The sequence below is a fragment of the Lolium rigidum genome, chromosome 6 (genome assembly GCF_022539505.1).
Source record: "Lolium rigidum isolate FL_2022 chromosome 6, APGP_CSIRO_Lrig_0.1, whole genome shotgun sequence".
Classification (NCBI taxonomy): Eukaryota; Viridiplantae; Streptophyta; class Magnoliopsida; order Poales; family Poaceae; genus Lolium; species Lolium rigidum.
In genome coordinates, this window is record NC_061513.1 from 166263554 (window position 1) to 166286956 (window position 23403).

The 23403-nt window shown below is 45.6% G+C and overlaps 1 protein-coding gene across 1 annotated transcript; it reads left to right on the plus strand.

The window, feature by feature from the left end:
• The first annotated feature begins 7405 nt into the window (after positions 1 to 7405).
• On the plus strand, positions 7406 to 11265 carry LOC124668036 (N-alpha-acetyltransferase 50-like). The gene is made up of 3 exons (XM_047205240.1): positions 7406 to 7680; positions 8027 to 8149; positions 10905 to 11265. Exons 1-3 carry the CDS (start codon positions 7479 to 7481, stop codon positions 11120 to 11122), a joined length of 543 nt encoding a protein of 180 aa, XP_047061196.1. The 5' UTR covers positions 7406 to 7478; the 3' UTR covers positions 11123 to 11265.
• The last annotated feature ends 12138 nt before the right edge of the window (positions 11266 to 23403 follow it).

The following is a 23403-nucleotide window of genomic DNA, read 5'->3' on the forward strand; positions in this document are numbered from 1 at the left end:
TCATCTATGTTCACTCTTTCATCGTCAGCGGTGGCACCCATGAAGTCAGCATAATTACCTTTCACGAAAAATTCAGCGTCCATCCGAAGTAAGTCATCCATTATTTTTTCGGCCACGGGTGTCACAACTTCGTCGATTTTGTCGACGTTCCTCCTCCGCCTCTTCAGTTTGGCATGGCAAATTTCCACGATGTTGGTCATATCCAACTTCGGGTAGCAGATCTGCAGCGTGATCATGGCAAATCTGGCTCCAGCGGTCAATTGGGACTTTACAAAACCATGGATCCGTGGAGCATCCCTGAATTTATCCATCAAATCAGAAAGGGTCTTCGGCTGGGAATTTCGAGGAAACATGGTGTTATAAACCAGCGCCAGAATCCTTGTGCAGAAATCAAGATATTCACGAACTTGGCCTGCACAGTCTTGAAATCGGACAATCCGGCGGGTACGATCCGGCGTAGCCCAGAAGTTGGAGCCATGGTCCAAAGCAAGTTTGACAAGCAAGTTTGATCTCGCGTCAACCCGCTGATCCTCGGCAGCAGCATCCACAAAGGAGCCTATTTGACAAAAGTATCATGGTAAGACGAAAACAAGCCAAGAAAGGGCAAGAACATCAAGTTTGCGAAGCATACCCGCCATATCCAGACTATCAGAGGAGGTGTCCTAACGCAATAGGTCAGTTCAAATGACGAATTGAGACAGAAACCAATGGATTCCAGTGGCTGGGGGATCCTATGTCTATAGATAGATTCAAGTACCATCCTACCCCTTCCTCGCGAGGCGCAGCATTGGAACCCACTTGGCATAGCCTTAATAATATGAACTTACAGGCGGGCCTACTTAACTGACTACGGTACTCTATCTAGACGACTCCTGAATAGCTTACCTATGCTCCCTAACTTATGCTGCCTTGCCTTTTTTTCTAGATGGGGCTTGTGGGTAATCTCCCGCATGGACAGCGCAGGCAGCAGCTGCCAAAACCACTTCTGTCACCTATAAGGGTATCTGATCCTTCTTCTATGGCTGAATTCGGAGCGTCGGTCATCAAGTCAAGTATATAATCCTCTCGAGAAGCAGCCTGTGAAGCCTCAGTGACCGCAACCTCTTTTAAAGTTAAAGCTTCTTGAGCTTGCTGAAGAGCAATTTTCTCCCGTTCCGATGATTTTCGAAGTTGTTCCGTCACTACAAGTGTTTGTTTTTTCATCAACTGAAGTTGCTGACGAAGTTCATCCAAGTCCGGTGAAGGATTAGCATTCGTGGAATCTTCAATGAAATCATCCATGGAAGTTTTCCTCGAGTAGGAGGAAGCGGGCAAAGCATCCGAAGAACGAGGTATCACGGTATAGTTGTCAAAAACCAACTGGAGAGAAAATCCCGACATCAATCACTTTGCAAAATAGCATTCCATTAATCATTCAGATATTTACACGTTCATTACAAGAATTGGTTCCTATTGAACCAATGGCAGGCTGCCACAAGACAGTACTAAGGCGACAGCATCAAAAGAAGAGGAAAAAGAAAAAAACAGAGACAAGATGGTCTACCTGACCTCCGGCTTGGCAGAACTGGAAGGAGTAGCTGGCTTGTATCCGAGGAAGGAGAGGATCTTCTTCGAATGCGGCTTGGCAGCCTTGATCAACGTTTGCCATCTCTCCTTGTTGATTTTCTTCATCTTGCCAGCTTTCACCCAGTCGACGCTTTGTTGGCTCTCGGCAACCAAAGCTATGGTGCCTTCGACGCCAATCTTCAGGTTTTCCTGCCGGAAAGCTAGCCCAAGATCTTCTTTGGGAGTATAGCACTTCACAAGCTCAGAGAAGGGCTCCGGCGCGCTTTTCTTTGGGAAGAAGTAGGGAAAGGGCACGTGAATGCAGTTCGCGCATCAGCAATACTGCGGCGCGCCAGGTCCCCATGAATCTCAAGGAGAGAAAGGGCGTCGAGAAGACGATCCCCTTCAGGCCTTTCAAGTTCAAAGTCTTGAACCATCTTTCCTGCTGAAACGAATTTTGGGTTATCAAGAAATACAGGGAGAGCTACTCTTGGAAGGGATCCGAGCAAAGGAATTAATTAAATTACTGACAAAGCGCCGATTCTGCGACTCCAGGAGGCCAATGACATCTTCCTCGCGAGCAGTTTTTTGAGTTATATTCTCGCTTAAGGCGGTTTCAGCTTGATGGAGTCTTTTCCGAAGATCTCCAACAGAGGCAGCGTCTTGTTCGGCCTTCTCGCGAGCTTTCTCGCTCTGTTCAAGCTTGCTGGCGAAGTCATCGGCTCGCTTGTTAGCTTTGGCGAGAGCCTCTGGCGGAAGGGAACAAGGTAGAAGTGTTAAGATATACAACAAGATAGATCATTGCGTGAAAATAAAGACAATAGAAAGGTGTACCTTTCAAATTATCGACAGTGTCGCGGTACCCAATGAATTGAGTACCAAGATGAATGAATTCCTTCATCAGAGGCTGATCAAAAGAAAGTTGCGAGAAAGGTTAAGAGGAGAAAAACTCGACAGAAGATAGAATAGTTGCAAGGATACTTACGTCATCCAAAGGAGGAGTCGTCGAGCTTCCGGCCAAGAGGCCCGGTTCTTTGCCAAGTTCAACCCTCACTCTCTTCGGCGAGGGGGCTCGGGGGCTGGCGGCAGGAGTCGACGTTTCCAGATCTTGTTGAGGAGGCGAAGTTTCCTCCGCTGCGCGACGAGTTTCCGAAAGAACCAAAGTTTGTGACGTGCTTGTGGGAGCAGTCACATTGGTAGCAGGTTCTTCTTCTTCTTCGCCACTGTCCACAAAAGATAGTATGAGAAAATGTACAAGTAGTATGCAAAAAAGAAAAAGAAGGCAGGGTAGCTTACGAGCTAACGAGGGCATCCTCGTAAGGATTGAAGGCTTCCTCCTCCTCCTCGGGAGTAGTTTCTTCGGCAGGTGATCCGTCGGGTTTGGAGGTGCCGGAGTCCTCTACATCACCCCTTTTTCTCTTATTCCTTGGGGAAGCAGCGGAAGGGAGAGAGTGCACCGACTCGGAAGCGTCGGATTCAGTTTCTCTTTCAGAGGAAGCCGCAGATTTTTGAGATCCCACGACTTCTCTCTCAGGGCGAGAAGTACCCTACGCGTCGTCAGTAACGACGGTACGTTCATCAACCTCCCCACCTTCAGGAAGGGGAGGAAGGGAGGACAAAAGTTGGTGTTTCTGAAGAAGAAAATCATCAACAGAAAGTTCAGCAAAATAGTAGTCGAAACAATAAAAACTCGGGAAGACAATTTATGCAAGATAGTAGTCGAAAGAACAAAATTGCAAGAGGACAAGTCATTTACCTTGGGAAGGGGATTGGTGCTGGTGTACGGCTCCACTCGGCAAGAGGATGGAACTGAATCTTTCTTGCTTAGCGATGAAACACGACGGACAAGCTTTTCCAAATCCTTCACAGAGAGGTCTTTGGATATGCGGTCGACGTATTTATCGCCAGCATATAGTCACAGAGGGTTCTTGCGAGCCTGCAGAGGTTGCACCCTAATCCTAAGGAAATGTGCAGTAATCTGAATACCCGTTAATTCTTTGCCTCAGGTATTCTGCAGCTCATGGATGCGCTTCATCAGTGCATCTGTCGCTATTTTCTCTTCTTCGGTGGCTTCTGCGTCCCAGGATCGGCGCCGAAATTTTTTTGCGCTACCATCAAAGGGGGCGATGTTGTATTCCAGCGAGTCGGGGCATTCCTCGCGGACGTATAACCATCTCCTGCGCCACCCTTGGACGGAGTCGGGGAATTTGACGTCGAAATAATCGACGTCAGGACGGACATAGATAACAACACCACCTATATTGTAGGCGATGTTGTGGGAGTTGTTGCGGCGAATGCAGAAAATGCGTTTCCACAGAGCCCAATTCGGTTGGGTCCCGAGAAAGCATTCACAGAGGGTGATAAAGATAGAAATATGGAGGATAGAATTGGGAGTCAGCTGGTGCAGCTGCATCCCGTACACAAAAAGCAATCCACGAAGGAAATCATGGATAGGAGCGGAGAGAACGCGGATGAGGTGGTCAACAAAGGTTACCCGATATTGGATGGGGGGCGTCGGAAAGCTTTCTTCACTGGGGAAGATTAGCGCTCCCTCCTTCTTCATCAAACCAAGTTTCTTCATCAAGTTCGAGTCTTGGTTTGAGATCTTGGATCTCTCCCACTCGGAAACCTCCAGATCTTGTGCCGCCATGCTTGTCTCTGGAGTGGTGTGCTTGGTGAGCCTCGCCCGCGGTGGCATCAACGTTGGCGTTGTAGAGATTGAGGAGGAGGACGAGCGCACGAGCTTGCTTGGTTGCAATGGAAGTTTTTGGACAGAGAGGGGATATGAGCGCGGCGTAGCGAAGGGGATTTCTGAGGAGGAAGAAGACTATTTATGCCAGGCCAGCGAAACGCCGCGCCGTTGGATGGTGGGAGAATGGATTTGATGCCCTACACGTGTTTCCAAGGGTAAAAACGTATTTTTACTACGAGTGAACTAGAGAGGCGCCACAGTGCGCGTGCCAGAAAAAGCGGAGGACGTGTGTTCCCCCACTTGCGTAACGTGTCAAAAGCAGCAGACTTTCGGCCCCACAGGTCAGTGAAAGGACAGGACTCGCGTTTTCCCAATACAATGATCGTGGCCATCGTCGGCGCTGATGTCACTTTAAAGAAAAACTTCGATTGCGGTGTTTTGAAGATTGGCGGCAGAGGAGCATCATAAGTAACTTCGAGAGCCTTTGATCAAATACAAGTTTTTGCTCAAATGCTCGGGGGCTACTTTTTTAAGGAGTTTGATAAAGAGATGGTTAATAATGACAAAAAATTGAGCCTACAGCCAAGTATAAATACTCAACTGTAGCCTCGGGGGCTACTCCCATCGGGAGCGCTGGTCGCGCACCCGATAAAGATGAAAGCAATGGAAGAAGTTGACAATATAGCGAAAGCAGCATTAAAAAGGTGAGCCTACAACCAAGTACAAGCACTTGGATGTAGCCTCGGGGGCTACTCCCATCGGGAACGTTGTTCGCGTACCCGATGAAATTAAAAAAGACATAGTGAGCATATTTCGAGTTATGAAATAACTCTTCATATACTCCCATCGGGAGGAAAAAAATAAACAAAATACAAGTCATCCGTTGACTCGAATAAATGTGCTATTCCAGCAGCCGAAAAAGGCACTCGACAATATATTCTCAGAGCGCCTCAGTCGCGATTTAATCTCTGAATGCCGTGAAACTTTGCGAAGGTAAGACCCCGGGATCCGTCCTGCGAGGTGTGGCATCGCCTCTGACTGCGTTCTGCTACTTTTTCCGTATCAACAGATACAAAGAAAAATCCTAACGGACGCGTTAGATACCCGATAAAACATAATTGGAATTTGACGTCTGGTAAGACCTTAAGCGGCACATGTCGAATTACGCCAGTATCCCGAGATCATGTCCAGGGACGTGATCATGAAGTAGGTTTTTGCGGGATTGCCACAAGAGAAATTAACTGGTACCTGATCCGTCAGATGAACCAGCCCCAACTACCATTATCCCTGTACAATATACGATTGTTTTATGAAAGTTATTTATTAACTCGAAGAAATCATATGTTAATTGTAAAGATGGAGATTTTCCATGATTTTTCGATTCAAGCAAAATCTCGGGGGCTACTGACATAGGCATCCTCAATGGGCCTGCCGAAGATAGTACCCGGGGTTTACTGAAGGCCCACGACCCGAAGTTTATGAAGCCCGGAAGTCCAATTAAGAGTTAGTTTGGAAAAATAGAGTTGTATTAGGAATAATGACTTGTAACTATTACGGGACGAACTCAAAGAGTCTCCCGGACTTTGTAACTTGTACATCACGAAACCCTCGACTCCACCTCCTATATAAGGGGGAGTCGAGGGAGAAAGAAGGGATCGATTTCATTGTCAACACAACCCTAATTTTCTAGCAGTCGAGTACTTCCGGCTGAACCCTCGAGATCTAGTTGCCCTCTACTTCCAACTAAAACCCTAGTCTACAATCTGTAGGCATTGACAAGTCGATACCTTGTCACATGGTGCCGCGCGGGAAAGTCTCCCGCCACGACACCGCGCGGGATGTTTCCCGCCTCGTCGGCGGTCTATATTATCCCTCCTCCCTCGCCATTGCTGCAAAAACCCTAGAAAAAGCACAATGTGGAATTCGTGGGACGAGGCAGCGCTAGAGTCGACCGTAGAAGTGTTGGAGGCGGACCCGCAGCTCGCAGAGTACAAGGCGTGGGAGGAGGCGGCGCTAGCGGCGATCGTAGATGCCTACGACGTGGGCGAGCGGCAGCGCCAGGAGGCGGAGCGATGGGAGCGGAGGGAGCGCGGGGAGGCGCGGCGGGAGGCGGAGCGCCAGCGCCAGGAGGCAGAGCAGCGGCGCTAGGAGGAGGAGAACCGGCTGGCGCGCGAGGAGGCGGAGCGGCTGGAGTTCCAGGAGGCGCGGCGGCGGCGGGAGGCGCTGAGCCAGCGCCGGTGGGAGGCGCGACGACAAAAGGGGTGGGAGGATCTTGCGCTGCGGCGGTTGCAGCGGGAGGAGACACAACATCAGGATGAAGTCTACGAGGAGTGTCGTTTGGCGGAGATGCAGCTCCGGCTACAGAGACAGGAGTTGGATCACCGTCAGCGGCAGGAGGAGATGGAGCAGCAGCTGCGTTAGGAGGCGCTGGCCACGGATAGAGCCGCCTACTTGACGTTCGTGGCAGAGAGATCAGCGGGGGTTCAACAACGAAGGAGCAGGGTAGAGAGCATGGGAGAAAGCATGGGAGAGAGCTCCTGTCGATCGTCCACCTCACAGAGCCAGGTGGCCAGTAGGTAGTAGGCTAGAGATAAGCAGGTTTCAAATGTCATCCGGATCGAGGAGTGAATAATGTTTTACTCGAATTTGCCGGAAAGTATTATTCATTCGTCGATCTTGAATGACATTAAAATGAAACTCTAAGCATAATATGTAGTTTATGTAAAAAAACTTCTATCGGGACCACCTATTTGGAGACGCCGGTGTGGAAACAGCTCCTCCAAATAGAGCATACAGTGCCAGCATCCCCAAACGAAAGTACCGGCGCTCCTGCCGACGCTTATTTGAGGGCTGTCGGTGGAGATGCTCTTAGCAACCTGCTGTTTGAGTTGATGATCAACCAGATTTCATTCGCCCAGCTTTGGTGCATGATGTAAAAAATCTTCCAGTGGGCCCCTCACCCCTCAAAAAAAAATCCTGAAATTCTTAAAAAAAAATGCAAGGGCACGCAACGCAAGGCAATGGTGCTTCGTTTCTTGCCGCGGTCGGTGACTGTCGGTAGGCCCGATGTGTCAGCGAAAGCAGTCAGAAGTAGCGAAAACAACAAAACAGCGGAAGGGTTTTGGTCGCTAGTCGCACCCGCCGCCGTGGTCGCATCGCACGCAAACTTTCGAGTCTCGGGAGAGGCCAAGGAGACGGCGACGGCGACGGCGAGAGCATCCGAGCAAGAGGGGCGGGGAGCATGGGCGCTGGGGAAGGAGAGGCAGCCGGGAGCAAGGACAAGAGCGGCGGCGGCGGCGGCGGCGTCGCCCGGACGTCCCTCGATGGCCTGCGGGACAAGAACGTGATGCAGCTCAAGAAGCTCAACACGGCGCTCTTCCCCGTCCGCTACAACGACAAGTATTACCAGGACGCCATCGCCTCCAAGGACTTCTCCAAGCTCGGTGAGCACGCCCCCTTCCCCATCCGTCTCTTCCAATCTTGTTCGAATCCCTACCTCGCGCCGCCGGGATCAGTTCGTGGCCTCATCCGGTCGTTTCCTGTATTGGGATTGTATCCGCTCGCTTCCAGCTATTGGATCTGCGGACAGAAGGCAGGAAACGGTTGATTGCTGCGAGATTGGGGAGGAATAACCATTTGGATTTGGATTTTAGAATGCCCCCCTTAGTTGTATGTATGCATCTAGGTTGCCGGTACATTGATTTCTCTGCTGGGTTCGGCTGATTTCGTGTATGAAAGAATATGTCACTGCTGTTGTCTGATTGCTGTTTTTTTCCTGTCTGTTTGTAGCTTACTACAGCGATATATGTGTTGGGGCAATTGCTTGTCGCCTGGAGAAGAAGGAAGGAGGGGCGGTCTGTGTTTATATCATGACTCTGGGTGTATTGGCGCCCTACCGTGGTCTCGGTCTTGGTGAGATTTGTTTTCCTACCTAAACTTATTTTTTGGTTATATGAAAAGAACACCGTATTGGGGTTTGCTCATGAGGCCTAGAACCTTACAAGTAAGATAATAACTTGGTGCTTATTTTCCTGGTTGCTGACATTGTGGATCAGATAGTAATTGTTGAATAGTTGTATGGCTACTGCATTGCATCATCTGCATTTTATCTTGTACCCTAATTTCAACTCTACCAACAAATGATGATGATCATGCTTATACCAGCATCTTTTATTAAAATCATGTTGGGTGTGTCAAAGATTGTAGATAGTGACTATCTGCCACATCTGCTCATGAAATTAAGGTTTAATACTCTTATCACGTTATATCCTGTAGGACATGGTATGTGTTTTATTGTTGTGTAGATGGTAATACTTACTTCCTCTGGAGAAGGATTTTATTTAAGGAGAAAAGGATTTTAACATGTACCGTTCTATATGCTTGTTCATATGTAATCGTTGCAGCTGTTGATGGCATGCAAGTTCTAAAAGAAAACATTTACATGTATCAGAAATTCAGCACAGGAAAATAGGTTAGAAATAATGGGCTGACACTGGTTGTTTTGACAGACAACAGCTGCATTCTACTGCACATATTTATATATTTTTTGGTTCTTGTATTTGCAAGAGTAAAATATATTTGTACAGAAAAATGATAAGGATTAAATGAAGCTATTTATCCAAGTTGAAAAAAGAGATTAACTCGTCCTCTTTGCTCTGAACTTGAGCCAGTGAAGTTCCTCCTTAAAGAGCTCCGCACCTATATAAATTAGCCCTAACTCCTTGGAATATGAATGCATTCCTAGTTTTCCAAATAGCCCAAGCTCCCAGCATAATCAACTCCATAAAGAAAGGTTTATTCAGCTGCTGTTTCAGATATGCAATGCATTCCAAAGGAGTTTGATTAGCAGAGATATCCCTATTTGGGCGTAGGTTTTTCCAGCAAGCCTTTGCAAAAGGGCAGTTAAAAAACAGACATTCTCTTGTTTCTAGAACTCCCTCATTGCACATACAAGTGTAATCAGGCATGAAAAAAATTCTTCTTTGCAGCACAGCTCTAGGGTTTAGCCTGTCCTGAAGCAGCAACCAGAAAAAAGACCTTATGTTTGTGCTGGCAGCATGATTTCCATAACCAACCAAAAGCGGTGGGAATCTGATCAGGATATCTCTCATTTCATAAATAAGAATTGCCTTTGGATACAAAAAAACGTGGGTCCCCATGGATTTGACTAAGAATCTGAACCTTCTCCATCATTTGCATTTGCCACTAGAACACTGAAATCCTGGTATGCAGCAAATGCACCAGCTGACAGAGGCAAGTGAAACAAATCCAACAAAGAGTCTAAGAGAGGTGCTGCACTGAAGAAATTCTATTTTTTTAGCAAATGGTGCCAAATGTGGATAGACCTGCCTTAGATCCTGACTGTGCCAACTATCATGCCATAGGAGCACTGAGGAACCATTATGTAGATAACATGTAGCAAGACTTTTAGAAGTGGGCAAAAGTTTCAGTCTTTCAGACAGTCCCTCCACCAGAATGAGCACTTGCAATTTTTTGCAGGAGGAAGAGCATGTGAGTAATAGTAGTAGTACTCCCAAACCAAATGAAGCCCCGACAATGATGTTACTAGTGTTAACACATCTGCAATAAAATACCTTGTGACTTCAACTACAGTAAGAATAAGGTTAAAGATCGTCGCGCAACAAAAAATTATGGGCTGCCTCTTCATTTTTTTTCTGAGCAATGGTCATGCTTGGCTTTGCGACCAACCCCTGCCCTCGTCGGTCATCCTATCCAATTATAGTATGTTAGTATGCACACACACCGCTTCCCGTGACTTGGTGGCACATGGGGTTAGCCTTGCTTAGCTAGTAGTATCTTTGCATAAAATGAGCTATCCATACTTTGTTGTTTGTTGGTAAGTTTCAGAGTCCTCTAAATGCTAATATCACACTGTTGGCTGCTAACATGAGAATTTTAGGATTTTACACCATCTAACTTAAAAGAAACTCTGGCCTGATTTCACAACTTCTGCTCCAATATTTTTCGAACAATAGCTGCTTCTCCATGCTTTCTTTTAGCAACCGCTGCCCCGTCAATCGTACTATCCAATGATAGTAAGTTGGGTATGTCCGTCCTCCTAGTGACTAGATAGCACATGTGGTTCACCTAGCAGTTATTCATACTGTGTTGTTTGTTTATATACGTTTCAGAGTCCTCTTAATGCTAGGCTACACCTTTTCCCACACTGCACTGACTGCTAACATGCCTTTTGGCAATAAGATTCCTTTGATGGTAAATGAGTATTTCAGGAGTTTACACAAAACAGTTTTAGAAAGCTCTGGCCACATTGTGGTGCAAAGAAATTTGAGTTTGCTTCAATTGAAAGGTTCATATACACGTTTTAGGACTGTTTGGATGGTTATGTTTGATAAGAAAAAATAGTGTGGCAACTCACTGCAGCATTTTTTGTTTGTTACCCCTTACCCCTACAGCAGCACGGTCTCAAAATATGAATGCTAGTTGAAAGAATATGAATATGAATTTGTTTTAAACTTCACATGCTTGAAATACACCTATGATGCTTTCGCTTTTTGTATTATTTTTCACGATATCCAAGGAATGTGAATAGTTTGCTTTTGCCAAGTGGCAACATCACAAGCTGCCTTTTAAGAGTAGAAGTGTACAATCTGTGCTGCGTTATAATTGATTCGTTTTGTTTTGGCAGGAACTAAGCTGCTGAACCATGTTTTCGATCTCTGTGCGAAGCAGAACATCCCGGAGATATACTTGCATGTTCAGACAAACAACGACGATGCAATTGCTTTCTACAAGAAGTTTGGGTTCGAAATAACAGAGACGATATATCAGTACTATAAGAACATCACTCCGCCGGATTGTCACGTTCTTACCAAATTTATTGGTCAGGCTCCTACAAAGAAATGAGCAGCCACCGCCCTGCTCTTGTGACAACTATGATCCTGTTGCATTACGTTTTCATTTTTGTCTGAGTTCTAACATTACTTTGTAAACATGAGTACCCTGGCTGCATGACTGAGACATCAGTTTTACATTGGCTGTGTTCTTTATCCCACCCCGCTCCAGTAACATGCGTGCCTGCCTTAACTACTCTACTGATTTGCTGTGAGCGGTTGCCAATTATGAGTTTTTGGCCTTGCATAAACAACATTGGTCTTTCTGCCTGCTCATTCTGGCATGTTTGGGTGTAGCTGAACCAAGATGTTGGAGTACTGCGTTAGTTCAGAAATAGGTTGTAATTCTTGATGGTTCAGTTTTTAGCTAGCGCAAATTTGTGTTTTGTTAGGATATGTTGTTTCAGGCAGATCCTCTAACAAAGAGGGCGAGAGAGACAGGATGTAATCTAATGACGGTGGTGGGGATTTGTGGCGCTGACAATCATTTTGGGACCGGGAAGGAGAAGTGTTTGAAGAGATAGAAACAGAGAGAGAACGAATGGATGTGAATGATTGCTTTTCATTGATGTGGACTGTGGGTATTTATATGACCTCAACAGTCGGGAGTACATGTCGGTTACAAAACTTGTGTCTCTTTGAAAAGGACACAACTGTTCGCTTTGCACAGCGATTGGACAAATCTCTAATATGCTAACTGCTAAAGGGAATATTCTAAGGAATCTGCTAACTGCTTGATTAGCCTAAATCTAAAGCTAATTTATTCCTAACACTCCCCCTTGGACAACGCTGTCTTCAAAATCTTTATATTTCTTGTAATTATCCATAGCGTCTTGAATGCGAACGTCCTGATAGTCCTTAGTCTTGTAAGAACTTGATTTTCTTCAATCCATGTATGTCCTCCAAAAATCCTGTGAAAAATATAAGGAGAATATAGGAATCCGATATACCGTTGGTATAATAATTGTATTATTAAAACCTATATGAGAAATCCGTTGGAGAACTCATAAGGAAAAGTACAATATATTATTATCGGATGATAAATACTAAGTTTAGACCTGGGAGATTTCTCCCCCTGAACTTTGCAAATTTCTAAGTCGTCTCATACCAATGCCAAGGATGCATTTTTGAAATGCAGCTGCTGGTAAAGACTTAGTGAACAAATCTGCAAGATTGTCACATGATTTTGTTTGCAAAATATCAATTTCTCCATTTTTCTGTAATTCATGAGGAAAGAACAGCTTTGGAGCAATATGTTTTGTGATATTACTTTTAATATATCCCATATGCATTTGAGCAACACATGCAGCATTATCTTCATAGATAATAGTTGGTGATTCTAATGAACCTATGCCGCATGAGGTCTGGATGTGATTAATCACTCTGCGAAGCCATACACACTCACGTGAAGCTTCATATAACGCAATTATTTCAGAGTGGTTAGTGGAAGTTGCTACTAAAGTCTGTTTAGTTGACTTCCATGAGATAGCAGTTCCACCGAATAAAAATACAAATCCAGTTTGTGATCTAGCATTATGGGGATCAGAAAGATAGCCAGCATCAGTATAGGCAGTCAAAGTCATGTCTTGATTCTTCTTATAGAATAAACCAAGATCTTTGGTACCTTGTAAATATCTGAAGATATTCTTCACTCCAGCCCAATGGCGTTTTGTTGGAGCTACACTATGTCTAGCCAATAAATTTACTGCGAAGGCAATATCTGGCCTAGTACAATTAGCAAGGTACATTAGTGCTCCTATCGCACTAAGGTATGGAAACTCAGGTCCCAATACTTCTTCGTTATCATCCCTAGGTCTAAAAGGATCCTTTTCCATATCAAGGGATCTAACGACCATGGGTGTCTTGGATGGATATGATTTATCCATATTGAATTTTTCCAAAACTTTCTGAATATATGCTGGCTGATAAACGAGTATTCCTGAGGGAAGATGCTCAAGTTGTAAACCTAAGCATAATTTGGTTTTTCCCAAATCCTTCATCTCAAACTCCGTCATTAAATGATTGCGTGCTACAGATATATCTGTCGCGTTACCAATGATGTTGAGGTCATCAACATAAACTGAGATGATGCAAAATCCTTTTGAGGATTTCTTTATGAAAACGCATGGGCAATCATCATTATTTGAGTATCCTTTCTGAAGAAGGAACTCACTAAGCCGGTTATACCACATTTTACCCGACTGCTTTAAGCCATAGAGTGACTTTTGTAATTTTACACAATACATGTTGCGATTTATATTTGGATTAGGGATTTTAAGTCCATCAGGGACTTTCATATAAATATCCGCATCGAGTGACCCATATAGATATGCGGTCACTACATCCATTAACCGCATTGATAAATTCATTTGTACCGCCAATGATATTAAGTATCGAAACGTAATTTCACTCATTACAGGAGAATATGTATCGTCGTAGTCGATACCGGGTCTCTGCGTAAACCCTTGTGCTACTAGTCTCGCTTTATATCTCACCACCTCATTATTTTCGTTCCTTTTTCGAACGAAAACCCATTTAGCTCCCACAGGGAAGACTTTTTAAGGAGTAGGTATTACTTTAGAGAATACCTCTCTTTTATTAAGCGAGCGCAATTCTGCCTCAATTGCCTCCTTCCATTTAGGCCAATCTGAGCGCTTCAGGCACTCTTTCATAGATTTTGGCTCGGATCCAGTTGAAGGGTTTTAGCAATTTTAGAGGAGAAATATGTGTCGACAATTGTAGTCTTTCTATTATATGATTCTCCCGAATCGATATAGTTTATGGAAATTTCATTAGTTTCTTCGAGCACCGTGTGATTTCCCATAACAACGGAGTCTGGTTGTTTCGATGTCCCAGCAATAGAATTTGTGTGCACATTTATGCTAGGTTCTTGATGTTGAACATCATCTTGGTGTCTATCAACTTCAGGTTGATTTGCATTTACCGTCATAGATTTTCTTTGTTTCCGCGGTGGCTTTGGAGAAGCCTTTTCCCTTGAGACCAGATTTCTCCCCTTTTATTTGCAATTGGGAGTTGAGTAGTTTTATTTGGTACCTCTACTCGTTCTGGTGCATTGACTGCAGGGATATATGATTTAGTGACACCTTTGTGATCAGTAAATGCGTCTGGCAAGTTATTTGCAAAGTGTTGCAAATCTATTATTCTCTGAACTTCAGATTCAGATTCTTTAGTACGTGGATCTAAGGATTGGATGCCTGTTACATTCCAATCTATTTCCTGGCATTTTTTGTGGTTTGTTTCTCCCCTAATGCCGGGAAATGATCCTCATCAAAAATTGAATCAGCGTACCGGGCTGTAAACAGGTCCCCTGTTAGGGGTTCTAAATATTTTATAATTGACGGAGATTTATATCCCACATAGATTCCAATTTTTCTATGGGGGGCCATGGAGGTACGCTGCGGTGGTGATATCGGTACGTATACAGCGCAACCGAATTTTCGCAGGTGGGAAATACTTGGCTGATTGCCTCGTACTATTTGAAATGGGGAAGTTTCATGATATGCAGTTGGTCTGACTTGTATCAGATCTGCGGCGTGTAAAACCGCATGTCCCCAACAAGAGGTTGGTAAATTGCAATTCTGCAATAATGGTCTAGCAATTAATTTTACTCTTTTGATTAAAGATTCAGCCAATCCATTTTGAGTATGAACATAAGGTACGGAATGTTCTAGATGAATGCCTAAGGCCATACAATAATCATTGAATGCACGTGAGCTGAATTCAGCCGCGTTGTCCATTCTTATTGTTTTAATCCTGTGTTCAGGATGATTTGCTCTTAATTTGATAATTTGAGCTATTAGTTTTGCAAAAGCATGGTTACGTGTTGATAATAAACACACATGTGACCATCTAGTGGATGCATCAATTAGCACCATAAAGTACCTAAATGGTCCTGATAGAGGTTGTATTGGACCACATATATCTCCTTGAATTCTTTCAAGAAAATTAAGCGACTCATTTTTCACTTTGAGGTAGGATGGCTTAATAATTAATTTCCCAGTAGCACATGCAGTGCATACGAAATCTGATGATTTAGGAAATCTTTTAATTGGTAAATTATGACCAACAGAATTGCTTATAATTTTTCTCATCATACCTATTCCAGGATGACCAAGACGATCATGCCAAGTCTTGAATTTATCAAGATTTTGAAAAATTATTTTGTACGCAACATAAGGTACGGGTTTGATGTATGTAAAGTATAATCCGGATGAAAATGAAGGGAATTTTTCAAGAGTTTGTTCCTCATATCCGTCGCTTTTTGTTAAAAGCAAATATTCTTTCTTATCCATCTTAACAGTTTTAAGATGGAAATCATTTGATCGGATATCTTTGAAACTTATAAGGGTACGTGTTGATTCAGGATACAAGAGTGCATTCTGAATTACAATAGTAGTACCCATAGGGAGTGTGAATGTGGCTCTTCCAGAACCAATTATTGCTTTGTTACTCCCGGTTATAGTCATAACATCTTCCTTTCTCTTAGTAAGAGTTTGGAAGTATTTTGTTTCCCTTAAAATTGTGTTAGTAGTAGCACTATCCACTAAACATAATTCTTCTTCCATCGGATTTTTCCCGTAAAATTTCTAAAAATAGAAAGAGAATATTTTAGAATAAATTTATTTTATTCATATATTCATCAAATTACATACATAGTATTTATATTACAAATTCAAAATATAAATATATTACAATATTATGTTTGATTCACATAATACAATACATGTAGTCTAAAAGACTTTATTCTACTTGTTGTTATACAATATATAACACAACGTAGTGTGTGAGTAGCTAAGTGACATCAATTGTTTAGGAGATCAATTGAGGTCTCCAAAAACATCTTGGGTGTAGTCCACAAGCATGTCTTCATCGAGGATGATGTTGTCCTTTGGCTTGAATTCTTCAATAGCACTTTGAGAAGGACTAGCTTGAGGGTTGTCTTCAATGGCGTTGAAGTGAGCTTCAGCCTTGTTTCCATGAACTTGCTTCCCTTTTCCTCCATACTTCATGTATAGATCCACTAGGTGCTTGGGAATACGATATTTGTTTGTACGATGATTCGCACATCCACACCTTTGACAAACTTGAGAGTTGTCATTTTGATCATTTTTCTTGAAATGACCTTTCCCCTTAAATTGACCATTGGTCCTTTGACCATTATTCTTCCACTTTCCCTTGAATTTTCGGAAGTTCCTCTTACGGTTTCCGAATTTATTAGTAAAATGAGCATTAGCATGTGCTTCAGGGATCGGCATGGCACCCGTTGGGCGAGCATTGTGATTTTTCATGAGAAGTTCATCATGCTTCTCGGCCTGAAGTAATGTGTATATAAGCTCAAAATACTTCGTGTATTTGTGTTGACGATATTTCTGTTGCAATATCCTCATCGAGGGATGGAAAGTGCATAAGGTTTTCTCGATTAAATCTTCATCTGAAACTTGCTTGTTGCAAAATCTCAGTTTGGAGTTAACTTTATGCACGGAAGAATTATATGCCGCAACGGACTTAAAGTCCTGGAACCTTATGAGAGACCATTCTCTCTCGGCTTCCGGCAACATAACCGCTCTTTGTTGGTCATATCTCTCCTTGAGGGAGTTCCATAAAGCTAGTGGATCCTCCTCCATCAAATATTCATTTTTTAAATCGGGATGGAGGTGGTGCCTTATGAAATGTAATGCCGCATACTTTGCCACTTGGGGTATTTCTGGAGCATTTTCGGGGGGTGTGATAATCACGGGACCAAGGCCACGATCATTTAAATTTATTTTCATATCCATGGCCCATGATAGATAGTTACTTCCATCAAGTTATAGTTCTTGGAATTCTTTTTTACTGATGTCACCCATTTTTCCTGCATGTATGATCATGCATTTAATTAATTTTACTTGATAGTAAAATTTATTTTGGTAAGCAACAAATTTGTTCTAGAGGAACAATTTGAACGCGGATGAATTTAGAGCTGGGATAAAATTGCTGTACCAAATAACATGTTATAATATGCTAGGGGCAAATATGTTAATAACATGGTACATTACATACTTGTGACTTCTAATAAACATAAGGTCTAGAATAGATGTATTTACATAAAACAGAGATTTCCAGACAGTAGTACTATACGTAACAGTACTTAGTAAACTAGGCATATAGCTTTCCAGACTTTTCAGTACACAGCCTGTCTCGGGACACCGCTGATCTCAATAGAAAAATAGGGAGAGTCTGGGAGGAGCGACTTGGGGAAAATAAAATCCCGTCGTCGTCCACTCCTCCTCGCCTTATCTTCTACATAGTTCTGCCCAGCTTCATGCCAGCGGCCGTGTCCAGCGATTCAACGGCGGCTTGTTCCCTCGGAGGGGTCTTCAAGGCGGAGCGCCCCCAAGCGATCTGTGAGGCTAAGTTTCGCCGGGGACCAAGTCCCGGCGCGGATGCCGGCAGGGCGAGCCGCCATGGCTGATGCGAGGCGGCGGACAAGCACGCGCGCCTCAGGTGAGGGCGTCGGGAGGGTGGGTGACGGCGCCGCGTCCTCGTTCTCCTCCTCCTTCTCCTCCGGCACGGGGAGGTTGAGGTCGGGGACGAGCGCGCGGGCGCGAGCGGTTGCCACGGCCCCGTTCCCCTCCATCTCCGTCTGGAGGTTGGTGGTGAGCGCCAGCGGGAGCGCGTCCACGGGAGCCGCAGCCGGCGGCTCGAAGAACTCCGTCACGTCGGCGTAGCCCGGCGGAGCGAAGTGTTCCGCGACCTCGTCGGAGGGCGTCGGGGACGGGAGGCGCGGCCTGTTCCCATGGCGCTCGAAGTAGCGCATCATCGGCAGCGAAGTCTCCAGTTCATCATCGTCGCGCTCGGGGTCGTCGGCAAGCCACCCGGCGCTCGGCCCGCCCAGCAGCCAGTCCATGGGCGGGGCAGTGAATGCCGGCGGAGGAGGCCGAAGTTCGTCGGCGTCCGTGGTGACGTTGGAGGCGGAGGCCTCGTTCTCAAACTCTGTAGCCACCTCCGACTCGACGACAACGACCTCCAGCACCACGGTAGCAACTTGTGGCATGACCGGGGCCCACAACCACCGTGGTACTTGGGCCTGGTGCTCCAGGCGAGTGGCGGCGTTGCACCCAGCGGTAACCACGGTAGCTGTGCCGGTGATATGGGTGGCGCCGACGGAGACCAGCACCAGGACCATATCGGCGGCGAGGGGTACTCCATAGTGTCCTGTGGTGGCGGAGGCCACGGTTCCTGTCCAGGCGATGGCGACGGCCGAAGTTCCGGCGACGAACAGCGAAGGTTCGATGGCGACGAGTATGGAAGCGGCGCTCCTCTCGTGCCACAAAACGAGCGAAGGAAAAAGCCAAGGATGGCAGCGAGTCCATCCTTTCTTACCTTTCTCTGTACTTCTTCTCTCCTTGGCCTATTCGCTTTTTTTTTTTTTTTTTTTATATGGAACACTCTATTCCATTAATTAACAGGCTCAGCAAACCTGCTGGCCACCGAGACACTAGACAGTACAGGTAGTGATTCAGGCCATAAGGGCATGAGCAATGGAGGCAGCTGTCCAACTAGGCTTGGATAAAACTTTTGACATATGCATGCCATGTTATGGTCCCATTAATATGTTTTTCTCTCAAAAGCTGATTTGGTTTTTCTCTTTCTCTCTCACATTTTTCACTTTATGGCTGAAGAGGTTGCCTCCTGATGAAGAGGCTACCTCCTCATCCGAACCAACTTTGGACCACCCGAACCTAGATAAAGGTGTGAGGCAACACCCCTAGGGCTATGCATTGGGCATGCTCTCACCCCTACTCACACCATCAGCCGCTAAGGCATGTGCTAGATTATTACAAGTACGAGGACAGTACGAATAAATAACGGAGAGAAAATTTAACTGGACGAAGAGACGCATGTCTCGGTAAATGACACCCTCCGGTGTCAGGTCGAACTCACTCCCCTGCATTGCTTTCAAGAGATTCTGTGCATCAGCTTCGATTTGGATATGTCCCATTCCCCATTGAGCCGCCGCACTGATTGCTTCTGAGCAAGCTTGCGCCTCTGCATGCGCTGCACTTCCAGCTTGTGCCATATAGCCAACACCAGATCCTCGGACAGCGCCGGTACAATCTCGGATGACAAAACCCCACCCGCCTACTCTTGTTTCAGGATGAAAAGCACCATCCAGATTAATCTTCAGGAAGTCTCCTTCTGGAGGCAACCACTGCAACTGCTTTTGTTGTTTGTCCCGAACTGCATCTGCCCGACAGAATAGAGCAGATTCAGAAGCCCAATATTCTGATTGGCTACGTACCTCCTGTACAGAAATCCTCATCCCTTCTGAATTTATTTTGTTCCTTCTCAGCCACCAACGCCAAAGCATGCAAAATACTAGGATCTTTTCATTTTCCTTTAGTGCTAGGATCGCTTGTACCACTGCTTCTACACTCCCAAAAGTGCACATACGATCACATAGTCCTTCCAATCCCATCGATCTCCACAGCTGTTTGACTTCTTTGCATTTTAAGAATAAGTGAGCTCCATCTTCATTCTGCCGTTTGCAACATACACATAATGTGTCACACTCCATTCCCCTTCTTTTTATATTCATCTTTAGTGGCAGGCTATTGTGGGCTAGCCTCCATACAAACTGCTTAACACTTGGTAAACATGGTAACTCCCAAATTTGCTTCCATTGGACTGAGTTCTCAGTATAGCCAGACATTTGTCCTGTATCCCTCATTGTCACATACACATGATATGCAGATTTGACAGAGAATTTCCCCTTACTGTCATCGCTTTTGGCAAAGCAAGTGCTGATGACGTGAAGAGATAGAAACAGAGAGAGAACGAATGGATGTGAATAATTGCTTTTCATTGATGTGGACTGTGGGTATTTATATGACCTCAACAGTCGGGAGTACATATCGGTTACAAAACTTGTGTCTCTTTGGAAAGGACACAACTGTTCGCTTTGCACAGCGATTGGACAAATCTCTAATATGCTAACTGCTAAAGAGAATATTCTAAGGAATCTGCTAACTGCTTGATTAGCCTAAATCTGAAGCTAATTTATTCCTAACAGTGTTCAACAACTTCCAGATGAAATCCGTCATGGATGCCGTGAGGCCCCAAAGACACAGGAGGGCAGCAAATGACATGTTAAGAGGGAGCATCTAACAGATTCCTTCAGAATGAGCTAATTTTTAAGCCCGAACAAATACACACAACAGCTTGGTAACGTAAAAACGTGTGAATCTTCCTCAAAGTCACGATGGATTCCACCACCGGAAGGACTGGTTTTGTAATTGTGTTAACGTGGATGCTGCGATCTTTGCTGCGGAGAGACGGATGGGCTGGGGGGGCAGTGGTACGTGATCACACAGGTGCTATGCTAATGGCTTGCAACGAAAGCATTGGTGGCATCATCTCCCCTGAAGTTGCTGAGGCTACGGCTATCAGGCGAGCGCTGACGGTATCAAAAGATCACGGTTTCTTAAACATCATTTTAGTCTCAGATTGCTTATCGATGATTCAGCATATTCTTTTCCGGGAGAGGAATCGGTCTGAAGTGGGAGCCGTTGTAAGTGATATCAAAAAACTTTCTGCTGAGTTCGCCACTTGTTCTTTCAAGCATTACAGTCGTCATATGAATGTTGCGGCACATACTTTAGCTGGGAGTAGTGAGCCAAATTTATGTAATTTCTCTTTTGATGTTATTCGGATTCTATCCGAGAAGTACTATGTACTGATGTTGCTTAATCAATAAAGTGCCGATATTCTCTAAAAAAACAGCTTGGCCTGGATAAGTTTACTATCTAGGATATCCGATAGCGGCCTGCCTGGCCGCTATATCTCAGGGAGTCAGGGTCGAAGGGCGATTTAGGGTCCCCCTCTCCTTGGTGTTCTGTGTTTGGATCTCTGGGCGGAGATAACAGTACGCTCGTACTTCCATGTATAAACTATTGGTGTATGCTACTACCTCCTCCATTCTGATGGATGAGAGCATCTCCAGCTGTCTCCTCTAAAACATGTTTTCATCGGGACATCAGATGGATCTGAATAGCGGGTGGGCTAGCATTGTGGGTGACGAGAGAGAAAAATCTTCCCCATTTCGCCCCTTTCCCCACCCATGCCCACGCCACCCCTCTTCGCCTCCACCGTTTCCCACTGACGGAATGGTCGGACCGCCTTGCAGAAACACCCCTGCCCTACCTCGCCATCCACTAGTCCCCGTTTGGCCGTCCTTTGTCATCCGCCGACACTTCTGAGCCCCCCTCGTGACCGTCTTGCCCGCTAGGTGTTCGGAAATTTGCCTGGACATGGATTCAAACGATGAGGACATGATCGCCACACTGTTGGAGGAAGAGGTCGATGTTGCTGCCATCGACGACGACGAGCATATGAAAATCCACTCTTGTCTCCTAGGAACAGACACTCGGGATTTGAAGCGGCGGTGTGGAGGTTCAAGGCCGTGGCGGTGCAAGAGCAAGCCGAGGCAGAGGCTGGAGGGCTATTGCATGTTGTACACCGAATACTTCGCTGATTATCCACCACGCGAAGATGTGGTATTTTGCAAGTTGTTTATGAAGATTGTGTTTGCCGTCAAGGAGTTCGACGCCTACTTCGTTTGCAAGCAAGACTGTGTTGGCACGATTGGTTTTTCCTTGATCGAAAAATGCACTGCTGATTTGAAGATGCTTGCATATGGAGCTCATGGTGATACACATGATGACTATTTGCCCATGGCCGAATCGACTGCTATTGAGTGCATGTACCGGTTTTCCGCGTAATAGTGGTCGTGGTTGGAGAATTATACGTGAGAACACCCACTGAAAAGATGTTGCCCGGATTATGGCACATAACAAAGCAAGAGGGTTTCCTGAGATGTTTAAAAGCATCGATTGCATGCATTAATTATGAAAAACTTTCTATTTGTTTGGCAAAGAATGTACAAAAGTCACAAAGAAGCTTGCAGTGTGGTACTTCAGGTTGTGGCATACCAAGATATGTGAATTTGGCATGATTTCTTTGATATGGCTGGCTAGATGTCACAATGTCAACATGAGTGTGCTGCAGTGCTCAAATTGTTTGCCAAGCTTGTTGAAGGACACGCTCTGGTGACAAATGTGTTCGCCAAGCTTGTTAAAGGACATGCTCCTCTCGTGAACTATGTGATCAATTATCACGATTGCACCAAGAAATACTACCTAGCGGATGGCATCTATCTAAGAGCATCTCCAACAGGCGCGATATATAGGCCGCGCGTTATATAAATCGCCGATTTGCAGCGTGCGGAGCCGCAATCGCTCCTCCAGCAGGCGTGGCAAACGGCGCGGCGCTGTAAATTTTTTGGGGCGCACGGCTTTTTGCACAACCTCGAGCGCCAAATGTGACGCGTCGGCTACAGCGCGCGGCATCGCTCGGCGCACGCGCGAATATCCAACGGCTGGAAAATCCCCCCCCCCCCCCGCGCGGCCCTCCATTTCCCACCCCACCGCTGCTGCGAAATCCCGCCGCCTCCGGTCGATTCCACCGCCGGCCCCACTGTTGCTCGCCGCCGCACCGTAGATCCACCTCGCCCGCGCCTCCTGCCGGCAGTAGCGGCCACTCCGCCGCGCTGTACCAATCGGCCGCCGTCGCCACCGATGGGTACACCTGGGCAAAACTCGCGGGCCGGGTTTTGGGCCAAGCCCGAAAAATCCCGAAGCTAAAATGTCAAGCCTGAACCCGGCCCGGCCCGACCGTCGGGCCTATAAATCGAGCCCGAACCCGGCCCGAACCTTGCCTAAATCGCAAAAATTGCAAGCCCGAGCCCAGCACGACCCGACGTTCGGGCTCAAAATCAAGCCCGAGGCCGACCCGAAGTGCAAGCCCGACCTGGCCCGGCCCGGGATTTTTGGGTCGGGTCCTCCGGGCCGGGCTGCCCATGCCCAGCTGTACCGATGGGCAACAAGCCGGCGCTTCTCCCCGCCTCGCCCGTGCCTGAAGGAGATATGCCCTAGAGGCAATAATAAAGTGGTTATTATGTATATCTTTATGTTTATGGTAAATGTTTATATATCATGCTATAATTGTATTAACCGAAACATTAGTACATGTGTGATATGTAGACAACAAGAAGTCCCTAGTATGCCTCTTAAACTAGCTTGTTGATTAATGGATGATTAGTTTCATAATCATGAACATTGGATGTTATTAATAACAAGGTTATATCATTATATGAATGATGTAATGGACACACCCAATTAAGCGTAGCATAAGATCTCGTCATTAAGTTATTTGCTATAAGCTTTCGATACATAG